This window comes from Poeciliopsis prolifica, unplaced genomic scaffold (assembly GCF_027474105.1).
Source record: "Poeciliopsis prolifica strain line A6 unplaced genomic scaffold, Auburn_PproV2 SCAFFOLD014, whole genome shotgun sequence".
Lineage (NCBI taxonomy): Eukaryota > Metazoa > Chordata > Actinopteri > Cyprinodontiformes > Poeciliidae > Poeciliopsis > Poeciliopsis prolifica.
The window spans coordinates 7834519-7853310 of record NW_026562389.1 but is presented as its reverse complement, the minus strand read 5'-3'; the positions used below and the strand labels follow the sequence as shown (position 1 = coordinate 7853310).

Sequence of the window (18792 nt, the reverse complement as noted above, 5' to 3'; positions counted from 1 at the left end):
AATTTAACAGTTATAATCTTGGCAATACTCTCATTTAATGTTAGATTTGTGTTTTTAATACACTTCAGTTGAAAATCTATTTGACTCTGTGTGAGACATTAGTTTTTTGGGGAGGAGCCTTCTGGCCTCTTTCTTGCCTTTAGCTTTGGCTGACTTTGCATATGTTCCCACAATAAAGTAATAAATGCATTATTAGAGAAAAAAACAACAACAGAGAAACTTGAAACACTTTATTTTTTGTAGTTTTCACCAAGCTTTTCACTCATTGCTATTTCAAGTCGTTGCCATCTTGGCATTCCATGACAGACATCCTGAGTCTTGGCATCATACATATTTCACATGTAAATATACAGAATAAAAGGTAAATGTAGGAATGTGAAAGTCAAACTTCCGTAAGTGCATGATACTCTGTTAAATCATGAGTTAAAACTATTGTAACTTTTTTTTCAGTTCTCTGGTGTGGCACTGGGTTTATATTCTGCAGACTGGTGCTGGAAGCAGGAAAATGTGGGAACACAAGCATTCTCTGAATTTGGGCAGGAGGGATCTACAGCACCTGGATAAACATCCTGATTTTTCTAGTCCACCTAGCTGCTTACTTGAAGGTTTGTTTTTTTTCCCTTTTATTTTTGGGTTGTATTTTATTTTAATTTTTCAAATCAAACTGAGCTTTTTTGACTGGATTAAAAATAAATGAATGTGTTACATCATGTAGAAATAGTATTTGTATCCAGTGATCTGAACTTTGTTTTTACAGCAGGTAAATGGTTGTATCTGAACATGTCTCAAAGCAACAATAACCATCTTTCCTTCTTTAAAAAACAAAAAAAGTCCTAGTCTCTGAGTGCAACAAAGGAACAGCTAGAATGATTGTAAATTGAGTAAGAGGGGAACAAGTACTTGTTAACCTTGCTACATCGACTTGAACTAGTGGCTCATTTGGTCAGAGGCAGACGCCTCATTTCGGTTCACAGATCCAGGAGTCATTCTGTGGTAGAGCTCTTGCACTGTGCCCAAAGTTTCCCTCATGTCCTCAGGGTATCGTGTCTGCAGTTCTTCATTGGCAACGTAGTGGGTTTCAACAAACTCTGAGAAGTAGCGGCCCACCTCTGGGTGCCCAATCTCAAGAGGGGCAGAGTGAGGCTCCAGGTTCTCTGAGGAATACCAATGAACACATGTCACTGCAATGCTACTTTGGTTAAATACAAAACTTAAGGGTGTTTTTAGGCAATACTGCTTCTGTTAAGAGGAACAAGCAACAAAGTTTCACAAAATCTAAAGAATGTTGTGGCTTTGAGAAACAGCCTGTAGGAAATGCTGAAGAGTTGAAGATTGAACAGATAAGTTCAAACAATGAAAGTCATGCAGATGCAAGTTGGGAGATTTCACACAAGCGGAAGTAAGTTCAACTCTGCCACAATTAAATATAACCTTTGGAATAACATTTATAATTCTTTATATAGAGGTGCAGATAATATTGTTAATGCCTTGTAGTACATTTGTGATATTAGCCTTTATATAAATTCACCATCAATTGCAGAAGCACAGTATCACACTTTTAAAAACTCCTGTCTTTAAGTTAAGCAATTTATTCATAGGATTAAAAAAAACCGAAAACAATCTCTTCTTACTTTTTGCACATTCAACTCAACTTTCTAAAGATGTGCACAAAGTCCAACTGATTTTGCAGAAAGTAAAAAACAAGCCAATACGCCCCAATAGGAAAGACAGTATCTTTTGTTCTATTTTTAAATGCAGAGCAGCAGGTCAGGTTTGGGTGTGGCTCGTACAGGTTATGTGAGCACAGCTGATTCTACTCTACTCATCATGATCACGACACACATGCTGGGAAAAGAGCTACTGGGTAATTTGGCAGTGTGAGGGCTATCAGAGGTGTTGGTAAAGTTTTGCAGCCTAGATATAGTATTTTTTTTCATGTTAAAGTTTTTTATGGCTACTCCTTTTGAATAGTAGTAGTACACCTAGGTGATATGGTTTGGAAGTCTTGCTTTTGATCCTTGTTTCTTGATTTTAAGATTTATTAAGTTTTTTTTTTTTTAATAATTACATTTTCCTTTTACAAATTACCTCATGCCTCCTGTGAGGTATAGTGGAAGATGAGTTTATTGGGTACAAGCTCCCACCTTGAGGGGTTCTCTAAGGGGAATGGTCAAAGATCATTTTCTCTCTGTATGCTTTAACCTTGTGGAATATTACAGAACACAATAATCTCTGACCTTACCTAGATTTCAAGTTCTCCTTGAGAAATACTTCACTTTTTAAAAATAAATTTGATATGCTGCACACCTTTAACATTCAAAGCTACAATCTGTGGTTCATCAGGAGAAGCCCCCTGCTGGTGGATATGAGGCGTACCCTGAGCTGCGTAACGGCACGTCCCGTCTTGTACCAGCACATTGTAGAATGGTTGGTTAGCTCCACTGGACAACTGGTGGACCCTCATGGTGTTGATCCACTCCTGGCTCATGGTGCATTTAGGATCCCAGCCGTAAATCACACAGTTATACCCCGACCTGGAAGAATTTCAGTAAAAAGTGTTTTACAATTTGAGGTAGTTTGTCTTTTTATCTGCGTTGTGTTTTATAGAAACTTACCGCTTGTGTTTCATAATAAGGCCGACTGAATACTGGACCTCCAGGTGTTCGGGAGCGCTGCGGCGCTTCACCTCAGGAGTGACGGGATGCTTCTTGTGCTGGATGTGCTCCAGTGTGTGCTGCACCAGGTAGCCCACAGCTCCGTGCTGGGAAGGATCCAAAGCCTGGATATGCTGCAGGATGTCTAACACCTGGGAGCAAGGTGAAGGAAAATATGTGAAGAGCAGCACAATACTAAATATTAAAATACCACACATTAACAATATAGGCGTTATGTCTAGATTGGTGCTCTTGTCATTTTACTCCTACTTAAGATATAAAACAGTTATTAAAATTTAGACCCAAAATAATAATACAAAAATCTAGTTTGTATTTGAAAACATTTTTGCTCAAGTCGTACCTTTTCTGGCCAGATTCCAAGGTGGAAGTAGAGGCGCGCCTGCAGCAGCAAATACTGAACGTTATCTGGATTGATGGTGAGGTAGAGATCCAGCGAATCCCTCAGCAGCTGGTAAGATTTCTCATTTCCTTCCCTGATGGAAAACACACCACAGATTATACAGCTTAAACTGAAAATGTACTTTGTATACAGCAGGCACAGGATGGGGTGTAACATTTTATTCAGTTTTAAATGCTCCAAGACTATGCTTATACTACCACTGAATGACAACAATAGACTTCTGCAGAAGATAGTAACAGGAGCTGAGAAGGTCATAAGTAAATCAATTTATTAGCATGGAATTGAAAGATTAAGATGTCTGTACCTGCACAATAATCTTGCATTAGATGACCATTCACGTCATCTAATAACGTGAATGGTTCTTCTTACCCTCTTTTGCCAATGTTGAGCAGGTTCCCCACCATCCTGAGCAGCACCTCTGTGGTGCTAATGGCACTGTAATAGTCTGCTGTCACCTGGTGGCCAATGAGGTACTCGCATTCCTTCGCCGTCAGCTGCTTGCCTTTCCCAAAGGCATCAATGTAGACATAGTCATAGATGTCCTCACTCCTGCATATGGAATGTTCTGTTAGGCTTCTGTGGACATTTACTTAATAGGCTTAGAAAATGTACTGCATTTAAGCATTTATTATAAAAAAAAATTAAAAAATCACTTGATAAGACAATTTAAATTTCTTGCAGTGTTTTACAGTGAGAACAAGAAAAACTCTGATTTATTTACAATAAATATTAAGAAATGTTTTATGATGCAAATGTAAACGATTTTGATATATTTTTAAGTGCATCTGTTTTCTAATAGTCAGGAGATCAGCAACAAATTGGCAGAAATGTCTTTGGAATAAATGTAAAACTGAGCATCAAGGCCAAAAAAATCTGTCTTAAAAGGCTCTTTTTTTGTATTCCCACTCATACAAAAGGTAGAAAATTTAAATATTAATATATTAAAAAATAATTAAAGCAGCACCATTTTTTAACTCAACTCTGTCATGTCCATTAATTGCAAAACGCTTTCAATCTAATTAACTTTGACTTATAATCACACAGCCAAAAAACGGGCAAAGGTAGAATTCAGAAATGTGGAGTCATTTAGATAAAACATAGTTGTCCATTAATAAGCAACATATTAATTAAACTGCACTGTCACATGACAGAAATTACACCACAATATCTACATAAGATCACATGATTGTATATTAAAAAATTAAAAGTGGAAATCGAGAAAGACAAAAACATAATCAGTGATTGCTCGATAGTTTTAGGCTATTGTGGTAAAATGTGTAACTGAAAGGTTGAAATCAGTGTGTAAATAAGAAAGATGTAAATATTCTAATTTCAAGCCGTACCTCCTTTGTCTCTGGCACCAGCGCAACAGGAAGTGGTTGGGAAAGTTGACAGGCTCCAGCTGAACGCCCAGCTTCCGGGCGAGCGTCATGTAAAGGACAGAGAGGCTTATGGGTATACCTGTCCGCCGAAGTAGCACCTGGGTAAACAAGAAGTGCAGTGAAAATATTTCAGAACAACACATTAGAAAAGGTTACCAGCTGGTGCCTACCTGATGGATGTAGGAGTTGAGCGGGTTGTAGTAGTCGCACTCATTGCCTTTGTACTGAAGCTGTTCATACAAAACTGCGTTCAGGGCCCACAACACCTGCCTCTGGAGCTCAAAGTCCTCCGTCATACAGTCACCTTCACACAAGTTAGTTCTTTCAAACAGAGCTCAGCTGCTCATGCTTTATATTTCTACTTGCAATATATTTTAAAAGAAACAATAGTGAGTGAAGAACACAAACACAAGCAAAAGGCCCCCCCAAAATAAGAGCGTTTCTGATTTTTGTTTTTTTCACTATTTTTATTTTATTTTTTTCTAAAACACCTACTGTTAGTGACCCGAAGGCTGGGATGAGAAGGGTTCTTGATTCTCAACGTCTTCTTTGCTTTTTCTGCCACATCATCTATTTGTTGTGAAATGGATGCCAGTGTGACATCAGCCAATGGGTTACAATACTGATCCACCAGCACAGCACCTAGCAAAGCAAATACAACCCAGAAATGACATGTATGAGGAAAACAAACAATTTTAAATTAAGGCGAGGGAGGAGGAGAATACTGTTTTTTTTTAAAGGGGGTGGGGGTCAGGGGGGGTTTTGCATCTTGTTTTGACTAGCTTTTCAAAATGTGATTGAAACTCAAAACAAGACTTTCTAACCTCTAAATAAATCCAGAATGAAGACATTGTGTAACTGTATAACTATAACTGAAAATATATTTTATTCATCTTCCACTTTTTGTTCATTCAGGGACTGACCCACAGCATCATAGGATCTCCACTGTACCTAATAGCAGGCATGAGGTGTATTTCTACATATTAATCCATTGTCTTATACTGAACCAACCAGGAGATTTTATATCTTAAGTTAATTCTTGTCTCAGCTGTCCAATGTGGATTGTTCCTGTTAAAGTCGCTCTAAGGATCATAAACCTCCTCACATTTTGTGAAAGTGCAAACTCTCACACAATAACAAAACCTTGAGGTTATAAAAAAGATGCACTTGTAATCAATCTCTGGTGTTCTATGAAGTAGTTATAATAATTTCACTTTTACTTTAGAAAATGCTACAAATCAAAAACTGATTTGCTGATATGTTGCAACCTTCACAATGAATGATATTAATAAGGTAAAGGCCAGCACTGATGGATACCTTCCAGAGCTGACTGCTGCTCTGTTGGTTGCCCTAAGAATGTCTTCAGACTCCTCAGGATGTTCTGCTGTCTCAGGAAGTAAAGGATTTTCTTTGCATAGTATTTTAGGGTCAAGCTTTTCCTGGAAGAGGGTGGAGAGACAAACATTTGCATCATAAATGAGTGATGCAACAAAGTTTTTGTAATCACAAAGAATTATCTGAATCAACATCCAAACCCCAGCCAATGGTCAAAATGTTCTGTTTTTGGAGTGTTTTGGTTTTGTTTTGACTTTGTGCACAGTGTTACTCTGACCTCTTGTCTGAGTTGAGTATGAAGAGGAGCTCGTCTTCACAGAAGTGCTCTGGCATTCCGAGTGACTCGATCTCTGCAAAGCTGTCTCCAAGCACCTGGCCAACGCATGGCTGAAGTACAAGAACTATGGATTAGTTTGCAACCAAGCAGATTCACAATATTGCACAAACATGCGCCCACACACACTTATCCCTTCCAATTAGACATGAGTCAGTATGAAATTCTCAAAGTATGATATTGAGAAAAATTCCACAGATTTACTGTAGCCTGGTAATTACTATAAACTTAACTACAATTTACAGCATAGCTTATCTCCTTTTTTTTTTTTTTATAGAAAAGTGAAAGCCATTCCTATTGCAGGAAGATTAATCTCAATTAACCATAACCATGTTTCTGTATTATTTATTTTCATGGATACAATTAATAAAATAAATGCCATCTGTGTGTGGATGTAGTTTTCATGTGCTTATCTCACAACATAAGTTTTTGTAATTAACAGAAATAAATTTAAATGTTTCTCGTAGGAAAAAATATAGCATTTCTGATCATTTTCACTAAAAATCAATTTCAGGAGTTAAGTAAACAAATAGGCTTTTAAATGGCTGACAGCCCTGAAGATATAATTAATACTTGACAGAAACATTCAGGTTCATCGTGGTTTTACATTTTTATTGTGCAAAAACTGCTGGTATATGATATTTTAACTTTTTGGACTTTTAAAAAAAATAGACTGGTATGTTCAGCAGCAGGTAGGGAAGGGGACACACTGTGCAATTCTATGAAGATTGAGAAATTTCAGTTGATTTTAAGCCATAACAACAGTATTACAAGACTTTCATTTTAGTAGTATCGAAACTTTTTAAGACCTTGGCATACGAGTAACCTGTTCATGGCTCTATCCAGGTTACAGCATCATTGATTCTACATTATGTCAAATCTTTTCTTGCATAATATTACTTCATAAGAAGGTGATTACTTACAACTTCTGTGAAGAATCGCTTTGAAATGGATTCCACTGTTCTTCGTATCTGTATTCCAACTCTATGCCGGGTTATGTATTCCCTAAGCCAGTCACAGCTCTCATTTTGACGATAAAATCTCTGCAGTCTTGGCCATCTGTCGGTGTAAGGAGTAAATTTGTAATTTCAGAATGACTTAGTTTTTTTTGTTGTTGTTGTTGTTGTTGTTGAGAAGGTTAAATCAGGCTCTAAAACCTTCAGTCATCCTACTGTAGTAGATGTGTCCCTTACAGAAAGAACTGATTCTGTCAGACTAGCTGAAGGACTACATATAGGATTCAAGGTCAAACAAATTCATTTTAAGGGACTCTGCAAAAAGCAGGATGTACGATTTGCCAATGATACATTTTAAAACCTATTTTTCTTACGAAGTTCAAAGATGTCCACGGTCATATTGCTTAGCACAGGTGACATAAGGACAAATTTGGTGCATCAGCAGAATGACAGCTTCCTGTGAGTTCGCAGTAAACGATCCATCCCTCAAAGCGAAAAGGATGGTTTCATGACCCTAAAGTTCTGGATAACATTTGGATTGTTTTTTGAAGATAAAGACGAAATGTTACAAGAATCTGCATAAAGAGAAGCTAAAAATATTTGCAGCACCTGATTTTGTATTGGTGTTCCCAGACCTTTCCCCTTCCATGGCAGACATCGTGCAGCCGTTTGCAGCAGCATGACACGTTACAAACGTCGACATGTTTGAGGACAGGGAAGCACAGAATATGCTCAAGCAACTCGGTCGGCAGGTCGGTCAGTTTTTTGGTTTGGGACTCGTAAATGATTCCGTTCAAACTCAGCTGCTCCGCTCTGGCTACAGACGTCGCCATTTTTACTGTTTACCCCGATTACCTCATTGCTGTAGCCCCGCCTCCTTATGGCGCAGGGGGCCTGGCTAAGGGTGGGGCATGTTGCGTGTACTGCATTGTGATTGGCAGATCGGTCCGAAAGGAAAGGGCGAGGGAAAAGATGCTGCCTTCAATGTCCTCTTGAAATATACACCTATTTCTATGGATTTGTGGGCATAATTTTAAACTGAAGAGTGCACATATTGCGTAATTAACTTATTTTGAAATAATATGCATACATGTAATTTTCTTTCAAGAAAAACAAAACGTTTTCTTACAGAACATGACCAAATGAAAGGGGAAATCTCCCCGTTAACTTATTTTAGCTACACAACTATGACTACCAGATTTACTTTACTCAGATACACAACAGAAAAAAAAATACGAAATATGGTATTTCAGAAGCAGAATGATATCATAATTATGTGCCTATCATCTCAAAATGACTTCTATCTCATGCTTTATCCAGTAAGTACTACTTTATAGACGGTACGCGAATGCACCACTCCAGTTTAAAGCCATCGCTAACAAGTTATTAGCCGCAGTTAGCTGTTGTTTTCGTGTCAAGTTTTTTTTTTTACAGGAAAGTACCGGATAAGAATAATTTTATGACTTTACATGGTTTTCGAGGAACTTTTATACAGGAAGTCTGTATTTGGACGTCTCGATTTAAAACAGTTAACTTTAGTTGGCTACCTTCTGACAAGCTATCGTTAGCAGCCAGCCGTACTATACTGTAAATATCTGCTTTTGTTAAACTTCATCTATGGACCTTCTTGTATTAACAAGATATATAAATATTCAATACAAAGGAGTCTGAGAAATCAGTGACATGTCGCTAAAGACGAATGATTCTTGATTAGTCCTGTTTGCAAATATTGTTAGGATCAGCTGAAAAGTCACATGCATGTTTGTGTTTATCTGTGGATAACTGGCTGTGCTAACTAAATTCTCGTGTTCTAGAACCATACGAGGAACTAATTTAGAGAAGAATGTCTTAATAGGACTTTTTGATTTTAGTTTTATAATGAATGTCTAAAGTATCATTGGTGTATTGAATAGCAGTGTTTATTTACGAGTCGCCATGGCAAGTGCCTTAGCAGCAAAATTGGGATTCAACTCTTTGATTAGAAAACAAGCCAAATACTTCAACGTAAAGATATGCACCATGGAGTCAGACATGGAGTTCAAGTGCGAGGTGAGTTTAAACAATCTTTCATTTTGCTATTATGAGTCATGCTGTAAACATTTGACTTTATTGTTCTTCTGCTCATTAATTTCAAATTGTAAAAACATTAAATAAATAAAAAGTCTTTAATTTATACAGATGAAACGTGAAGGAAGTAGAAACTGTTTGTTGGCTCATGAGCGAGTAAAAATTAAGTTTTTCAGATTTTCCCACGAAACCAATGTATTTCACTTGCTGAACGCCAGCAGGGGTCAATAGAGGAAAAGGATGTGACGCCCACGCGGTTGCTTAAACATACGTTTTAAGGGATTGCTGTGTTTACCGCAGCCCATTTAAATACTTTTTAGACAGTAGTTGAAATCAGTGCTGACCCGTATTGCGTGATTTATATGTTTTTCCCTTTGATAGTGGACTGTTTCTCCCAGTTTGTCGTTTTTTTTTTTTTTTTTTTTTTTAATGAAAGGCATCAAATTTACTTGCAAACACTATATTTAAAAGGGAGGAACCGTTTATGGGTAGCAGCTGCTTTTTTGGTAATTATACACACCAGTATAATGTTAGTTACAGGTTTCTATTTTCTTGCGTGGGTCTCACGATTATCTCACTTATTGGCTAAGTAAGTATTATGTATCTGTAATAAACACAATTCCTTATTTTAGATTTATTTTTTACTATACCAGTTTCATCCTTGCTGCGTGACAGGCTCAATATTTATGTGTTTTAATGTTTTCGCATGGTTTTGTTTAGATCAACTTCAGCTATATTTGGTATTGTTTAACCATTGTTTTGATTAATCTAGCATGACAAAAATTAGAAAAACATTTTCAGTCCACTTCTTGTACTTGTACACTTATTTATTCAGTGTGTGGAAAAGTCCTTGTGTGTTTCACTGGGTGGGATTTCACTACTTGCATCTTTTTGGCTCCAAAGCCATGTAAAATTCAAGGAATCTTTGATTTTATGACATTTTACTCATCTCCAACGTACAATAATTTCAATAGGAAGTTGTATATTAAATACAGCATGTTGAAAAGATTTGAAATGTATCAAATGTTTATGATATTTCCTTCTTTGTAAGACAAGGAATATTGTTTCATTGAAAAAAGTAGAACAAAAAATATATATCTTTAACTTTTAGATGAAGTGGAAAGGAAAAGACCTTTTTGACTTGGTGTGCCAGACTTTGGGACTGAGAGAAACCTGGTTCTTTGGGCTCCAGTACAACATAAAGGATACAGTGGCTTGGCTGAAGATGGAAAGGAAGGTTGATGTGCCACTTTCTTTGTTTTCCTAAAATACTTGTTCATTTTCTACTGGAATTATTTTATCAATTATGAAGTATTGTTGTTGTCTTTGGTTTATGCTTTTAGGTTTTAGACCAAGATGTCTCAAAAGATGAACCAATTACCTTCCACTTTCTGGCCAAGTTTTACCCAGAAAATGCTGAAGAGGAACTAGTACAAGATATCACTCAGCATCTCTTCTTTCTACAGGTAAGCCAATTGTCACTTGCATTTTTTTTATATCCTATTCAATTCTGCTTATACAATTTTGCAATTCAGTTCTTCTGATTAGTCTGAGGAGTTTTTGCAAACACACAAAAAAGCAGAAGTTGGTATTAGGTTAGAGATTTGAAGCTACAGATTTTACCAGATAATCTATCTCAAGAATATTTAATTGCCATTTGTATAGTGGACACATTTTTCTATTGCTTTTGTTGCTCCCACAAAGTCTGGAAAGTAGAAAACACGATCGATCATTTTTCAGGTCTGTAAAAATAACTCTATGTTTGTTAATGTTTTATAGAACATGACAGTTAATGAACTCAACTAGATGAAGGTTGTGTACTTAAATGCCCAGAACATCGTAAAAATATCAGAAGGATATGATATTTGGTTTATATCAAATATTGATGCAAAAATTCAGAATTTTAAAAAAGCAAAAACCTGGGGAAATATATATTTTTTCTTCTAGAAAGGTGCTTTAAGGTAAAGCATTCATAAAAGCAGGCACAAGCAGCAAGGAAAATAAAATCTATGCTTTCAACAAGTGTGACACTTAAGGAAGAGAACTCTCAGCCTCGTGAGGTGAAATAAAGTCTCTGTATTTAAGATGACTTAGTTTATTTTAAACTGAAGTTCTTTTCATGCATCTGTATTTTCCATCAGTGTGTCCCAATGCCTACAGGGGGCACACGTCTACAGTTTTTGTCTGAAACGTCATCAGAACGTTCTGTAACGCACCTTTTCCATTGCTCTGATCGTGTGCAGCCATGTGAAATCAGGGGACAGCATATTACTGCTGCCCTTTACATTCAGTAATACTTACCTGGGGCATTCCTACAGAGCTTGCACTATCACTCTTTTAGCCAGAGATGAGCTTTGGTGTTTTGCTTTCATCATCCATCCTGTTAGTCATTTATCAACTACCAATTAGGTCTTAAAATAAAGATAGGAGATACATCGATTAATTGATTTATCACCAAATGATTTATCAATTAATAGATTATTTTTTATTATTTTTGTCTTTGGAAAATCAGAATTTTTTCATCAATGGACTCCTTTGGTTTTCATAATTCAAAGGCCCATCTTGTTGTTTGACCAGTATGTTTTACAGCTTCTTTTTATTCTGACTTTGAATATAAGTCAAATCTACAATGAAATAGGTCAGACTAAGATTATTTTTTTTGCAAAAAAAAAAAGTCATAATGGAACAAAATAGTCACAATAATATGAGAATGAAGTAATATGGAAATAAAATTGAAATGATACAAGAATAAAGTCGTAATATTAGAAGAATGACGTAGAAATTTTACGAGAATTCCCAACACGTAAATGACCAAAAATTTGTAATCCAAGCCCGATTAAGATGACATGTTTTCTTGTAATTTTGAAATGTTATTCTGGCAAAATTACGTCTTTATTCGGATAACTTTCTGATTATATTCACATAATTAAACAAAGCTTCTCGTAACATGGTCCCAAGAATACGTCATACATCTCACAGAAGGGATGATTGAAATAAAAATCACTTTCTTTTTTTTTTAAGAAAAGAAATTGAGAAAAAAGCTGAGCAGAATTGGATCTGATATGAAGAAAATCCAGCAGTTTATTTTAATCCATATTGCCCCCAAATACTTTGGACTCTCGTATTGACATAATCCTAATGTAATCTTAGAAATTGTCAGTTGTAGTAGTTTATTTATGTAGCAAACGATATTGCACTTCTATTCTTTGGCATATACTTTAAATGTTTAACTATACTCTTACTTCATTTAAATCCGCTTGAGTTAATTTATTGAGAAAAGCCTAACAGACCAATTACTCAGTTAAGGCAACACACAGTCATGAGTAAGAAGAATATAAATGCATAGTGCATCACACTGCCTCCCTGCTTATTTCTTTGCTCTCATTAATTCCAATAATGTCAGAAGGCGGCCCCCGTTCAGATAATGTCACAGGCGTGACAGCTGGATTAGTGCTTATCAGAAATGATCACCAATCCAGATACGTACACACTCAAGCTCACACCCCGCAAATTTGAGCACTTCCAACGCCAACAGACACATGCACATCTCCATCACAACAGGCCGGGATGATAACGTGCTCTCATTTGTAAAGGGAATGGCATTCTAAGCACTTAGTGCTGGTTATGATTAAGGCTGTCACCTTTGGCTCTGCACCTTTGTTACTTCAAAACAAGAAGAGACAGCTTGACTGGCTCTATAAATGACGAGGCCTGAAGCATGAAATTGCCCTCTTATATAACTGCTGCTACAGCATGTTTGCCCCATCTCACCTTAAAATCTGCTTTTGTGATGTATATGTGGTTATGCAACTTAGGTTTGTGAATCAATTAGTTTGAGTGATGATGGAGTTTGAGAATGAAACCCTTGGTGGGAAGCTCTGCTTTCATCTTGGTTGGAGTGAATTCAAGCCTATTAAAAACAATGTTATTACTGTGAGCCCTGAGAGTTTAATCAGCACTTTAAACTTGGATGAGTCTTTTCTTGTTGTATAAAGTGAAGATTTAATTTGACTTTTTTGTATTTTAGAATAAAACAAAGAACTCAGCATCAGATGCTGTACAGATGTAGAAAGGACTCACAACTGTACTGATTAGAAAGCTGATCTTCCTGAGTCAAACTGATTCTGCAGTTAGTATCATAAACAAGTGGAAATGTCAGCAGAGAGATCCTTTCTCTTTCCCATATTGATTGAAACCTGTGGCCTGCTTAATAATGAGGAACATCCTTCTTGAGTAGATTTCCTTTAATTGAGTTCACCAGGCAAACTAATCAACCCAGATCTCTGAAATTAGTTATAGTGATTCATAGAGCCCTGACATACAATACCATCTATATATTTAATAGCACAACAAAAAATTTAATCCTTATGACACTTAAATCCAATGTGCATAATAATTTTGAACACGGTGTATGTTTTGATGGAGTTTTAATATAAGATTCAGCCATAAACTGTAGATTCAGTCAGTAGGTGCTTCAACGTGATGAATACACAAAACATTTTGTAGGTCAAAGCTTAATACCAAGTGTCATAGTCATAAAATGCAGGGGAAAATAAAAGGTTATGGAATAATAATAACTCAGATTTAACAACCATTTCAAATGTTGTCTCATTGCAAAAAATTATATTTTAAAAATAAAGTTATTTTGCACACAGGACTTTAAAAAAAAACTCACCTAATAGGTAATGGTTTTTTATCATGACAAAACTTGTTACTTCTGCTGAAGTTTAATGAAAGAGAAGGCAGGTGAAGTTTAATATTATTGCACCATTGATACACAGTAAATCAAAGTGTAAAAACAAAGGAACAGAGATTAAAAGGAAGCTTAAGATGCATCACAACTTTTTTTTTGTCACTAAATGTAATTTCCTTATCCTTCAGTTTAGACAAAAACTCAGCAGTCAAAGTGTTGTTTTTCTTATTGCTTATCTCTGGGGCAGTACTTTCTTTTTATTGCATGAGTGAGATTAAATCATCTCGGTTGTACGTCCCTTGTGTCTTTTGCTGTTCTTATTGAAGTGACAAAAGAACCAATCTTCAGGAATTAGGGAAGAGCAGCCATCCTGCTTTAAAGTCAAAATTATTTCCTGAAAAATAAATTCACAACAAACTCTCTTTTTCTCTGATCTAAGAAATTAATTGCTATATCTAAACGTAATGTCTGTATGAAAAGATGGGATACAAATCAATAACTTCATCATTCAAGCATTCAAGCCTGAAAACTATTGAAATTTTTGTTTAGGTAAGGAAGAAGATCCTCGAAGAAGAAATTCACTGTCCTCCAGAGGCCTCTGTGTTGCTGGCGTCCTATGCAGTCCATGCCAAGGTCAGTCTTTGTAACCCACAAGAGGAGTAAAGTTTGCTCTTAAGGTTTTCTTGAGAAATTTGGCAAGTAATCGTCTCACCTGGAACAGATGTGTTGCATATCTTATATTGATGGCACAGATTCTTTTTCGGCTGTTAACTGAAGACACTACCAAAATAAAAGTTACATAGTAAAGATGTTCTATTCTTTTAAGTCTTCCTCAAAAAGTAAATCCTCCATATATGGTTATGATGCTGCATTTTTTTGCCTTTTTCTAGGACTTAACACATTTAACCAACACACAGCAGTTTTTATTCTTTTTGTTGAAACTGCATACAGCTAAAATGTAAGTAAAATCTTAAAGCTACACCATAGACAGCAGAAGAACGTTTTCAAGAGTTACACTATTCATACACATTTGACACCCATCTCCATCATCATATTATCTGCAGTTTTTAATGAAGATATTCAGAGGAGCATTGTTGTCATGCTAGATTACTCTTGCACTCCTTAACACTGTATTATTGTACAACTCTTTAACAGTCATACACTTCAAGTCATTACCTCTTACCAGTACTCCACTTATAAGAAAATTCTACTATTCCCTTGAGATTTAACTCTCAACAAATTAAACAAGAGCTGTGCTTACATTTTGTCTATCTTTATTTTTATGTATGACCCATTATAAGCCCTTATAAGTTTTTTTTCTAGTTATCCAAGAACACTGCCTCCTTTTATCATAAGGTTCTTATATGTGGATTTTCTTTTGAAAAGTCATAAATCAGCTCAGCTGATCCAGATCACTGCTGTCAAAATCTCAATGAGGATCTGTGGGGCACACTATACCTTTTCCTTTGCTAGTTTTGATAACAACTGTCTGAATTTCTTCTCATATTTGAGAAACGGTACAGCTTATGTCTAAGAACTAGTTAAAATTTTTCTGATTATTTTTTTCAGACATAAGATTCATTTCACAATTTTTTAATTGGTTCATTACTGGAGAACTTAAATACATGTTGAGGAGATAATTTAACCATTTTATTGGTACAAGGACACATCTACAGCCTGGAGGACATCGGCCTCTGAGAACTGAAGTTGGACACTCCTGCTCTAGATGAAGTCACATGCTTTCAGCATCTAGATAATTAATAAGAATAGTGATACTGACAACACATTTATTTATAAAGAACTTTCGATCAAAGTCCTATGGACAGGGTAAGGTGTAAAAGATGTACATTGGATAAAAACTCACATGAAACGATAAAATCAATGCACAAAATTACAAGTATAAAAGATCAAAATAATAAAAAAAGAAAAAAGTAATTGGAGCAAATAATACTGACAACTCACAGCTTTTACGCCACATTATACAACTGTTTTATTTTATTTTTTGTTTAGAAACAAAGTGGTTATCCATACCTAACACGTTGAGGTAGGTTGTTCCATATTGTTGGTGGATAAAAGAAAAAAAAAAACTGTCTTTCTTTGGGATAAAACAAGTTAGCTATAGTCTGGGAAAACCACAACCAAAACAAACTCCGGTAATAAACCTCCAGCAATGTCAGACATTTTGCTTGAAAGATCCTTCCATCTTGAAGTCCTAGGAAACCACAGGACTGGGATGAAGCTTCTTGACAGGCGCACATGGTTTAGTCACACCAGAGCTCTGTCTCAAAAGATTTGGCCTGGATCCCCCAGAGACTTGCCTTTTCCATACCAATTTAACAGGCCCAGGTGAAAACAAGCATGTGGATGGAGAAAAACCTGCAACATCGTCTTGTGCCATGTGCCTCTTGGTGTCTGCACTCTGATTGGTAAACAACACAAATATGAGGCCCCAGTCTGTTTTCATTTAATCAACAGTCAGCTTTGATTAGAGTCAGTATGACTAAAGTGGCTGTGTAAAGGGGAAGCAGGTTCTTGTTAAGCACTGCAGCTGTTGAGAGGTGTTTGGCAGCCTCTCCTTTTCTCCTCATAATCTGTTTTTGAGCAGAATCACCATGCCACCAGAGAAGTATATTGCACAGTGGAATCTACTTTAGTGCTGTGACTTCTGTATAATGATGCCAGCCTGAAGTTGGCACTAAAGAGAGAATCATATTTCAAGACTCTTAATGTTTGAAAGATGTCTTTTTTTATTGCTTATGTTATTGCCTGCTTTACCTTCTATTCTTGTAAAGACTTATAAAATTAGAACATCAAAACAGCAATAAATATTTTTAGTAAACAGTTCAGTAACTGTAAACAAAAATATTAATAGAATTACGGTTGCCTTGGACAATCTGTGAATGGTGTGACTTTGTTGTTTCCGCTAATCAATTAAATTCTTGGGAATCCAAAAATTGAGGTAGTCATTGAAGCATTTCTTTATGTGGAGCACAAATTCTAACTTGAAGCGAGCAATAAAATCATTAAGCTTGGTGGTCAGACTATGTTCCAACAATATCTGCAGTACTGTTCAATCATTACCAAAAGTTTGAATCTCTCTAAGTTGATTTACCTCAAATAATGGTTTATACAAGCACAAAAAACGGTAATTTTAGTTCATTTATAGTACCGCAAAATTAAGGCAACTACATTTTGCATAAGTAACAACCAGTAGTTTGTGCAGATTCCTGGTTTTCCAAATGGGGTAATACACATTTACTCTGTTGTCTTTCCAAAGGACATGGTTCTAGAAGACTCTTCGTTCATCAAAATGTAACTTTGTAAACTTATATTCTGCTGCCATATTTCTTCAAAAGACAAAGCTTTGCCCTCTAAACAGGCACGCTCTGCATTTCAACATTTAAAATACCAAGTGAATGTCTGTAGAGTTACCTAGCACTTAGCTCTTTTGCAGTTCTAATGAGCATTTCTGTTTCTGAACCTAGGAACCTTGGATTTCCTCAAAAAATAAAAAATTAGCTGACTGAAATGTTTTTCACTTATCATGATGAATCCCACCGTGTATATTTCAGGCCAACAAACAGGCCAAAAATCAGCTTTTAAATTTGATGAAAAGAAAACTTGATCTTTGGTCACAGTGTTTTGGTTTATGATTTCTTTACTGCCTGGGCAACGGAGTAGCTTGTTTCATGTATTTAAGTCTGCTTCACACTGTTATATGCTGCAGTACTGTCCAAAGAACAAAACTGAACCAGATGCAAGCATTTCAACAGAAACTTCACACTTCAAAAAATCTACTGAAAAAATTGAGTTATGAAAATTATCAACAAAAAAACAGAACTTATTATAACCAGTGTTTCAAATTAATATTTATGCAAATGTGCCGGAGGTTGTTTTTACAGTTTAAAGTACCTCATGTTATGAAATGCACAGGATATTTGTCTGTTGACATTTCTGGTAAATGCTCGAACAAACTTTTGGTTTTCTCTGAGCTTGTAGGCAGGTATGCTGCTATTATCTGCTGACACTGCTTTTAAAGAACAATCATGTTTTTTAGTGTTTCTTATTTAGCCATTATTTTACCAGTAAGTTTATTTTGTGAGCTCAGATTTTATGTCTTCTGGGTCAGAAGTCATCTGCTGTTTAAAAACATGAGAGGTTAACTTCTTTTCCATTAAGGTTCAGCAATAAAAGCCAAGATTGGCTAAGTGACAACAAATATGGCAGAATAATAGATTTCAATTGAACTGGAATTGGTGTCCTTATTAAGTCATCTAAACAAGACAGCATCTGATATCGGTATCATTTCTTTTTAGCTTGTGGAAATGTGTATCCCTGTTTACTTTGAAGCAGTAATTTTTTGCTTCTTTTGTACACAATAAGATTATCTTTTTGTGTACATAGAAAATCCTTGAATGTAATTTTTAGTGTTCAAAGTTATTGAAAGCTCATAGCAAAAGAATACATAAATCCCAAATAAACTGTTTTGCTGTAGATTCTGTGTGCCAGAATCCAGAGCACAAAAGCATATGGTTAGCAGATATGCCCATTACATTATCTTTTGGCCTGAATATATTCTTTGCTTGTGAATCTTTCTTTCTTATGGTTGTGCTGTTTATTCACAGGGCTGTGAATATTGTTTTATCTAGTGGATATACAGTTAGTATTTTAACTGGGTGTCACTGATGAGCTGGTGACAATGCTCTCAGAGATTTTCTGGCACATTTCACTTTCAAATTACAAGAGTAATCAGATGCCAGAGGGTGAAAAGTACCACCCTGTCTCTCCCAAAAGAATTTAGTAATGCTATATTACCTCAGTAAATTACTGTATGAACAATTATTTAGCAATTAGAAATAAACGGGTTACAACCCTGTGAGTAAATAAAATGATGATGGAAAATAAAAAGATTCATCCGATTAAATAAGTCTCTGAATCTAAGCTGACATG

At 35.9% G+C, this 18792-nt stretch overlaps 2 protein-coding genes across 2 annotated transcripts in view; one reads left to right on the top strand and one right to left on the bottom strand.

Moving 5' to 3' along the window:
* Positions 1-215: 215 nt before the first annotated feature.
* On the bottom strand, positions 216-7941 carry fbxo21 (F-box protein 21). Its single transcript, XM_055039934.1, has 12 exons — positions 7692-7941; positions 7050-7185; positions 6070-6179; positions 5775-5896; positions 4953-5099; positions 4628-4761; positions 4419-4555; positions 3445-3624; positions 3016-3148; positions 2616-2806; positions 2377-2534; positions 216-1154 (listed from the first exon to the last, which is right to left on the bottom strand). The coding sequence occupies exons 1-12, from the start codon at positions 7913-7915 to the stop codon at positions 928-930; spliced, it is 1899 nt and encodes a 632-aa protein (XP_054895909.1). The 5' UTR covers positions 7916-7941; the 3' UTR covers positions 216-927.
* A 520-nt stretch (positions 7942-8461) lies between these two features.
* Positions 8462-18792, top strand: part of nf2a (NF2, moesin-ezrin-radixin like (MERLIN) tumor suppressor a) — a 31108-nt gene continuing 20777 nt past the window's right edge. Inside the window, exons 1-4 of the mRNA XM_055039740.1 lie at positions 8462-9131; positions 10261-10386; positions 10493-10615; positions 14392-14475. Coding sequence (XP_054895715.1) covers positions 9018-9131; positions 10261-10386; positions 10493-10615; positions 14392-14475 — 447 coding nt within the window. The 5' untranslated portion in view covers positions 8462-9017. The remainder of the gene's footprint in view (positions 9132-10260; positions 10387-10492; positions 10616-14391; positions 14476-18792) is intronic.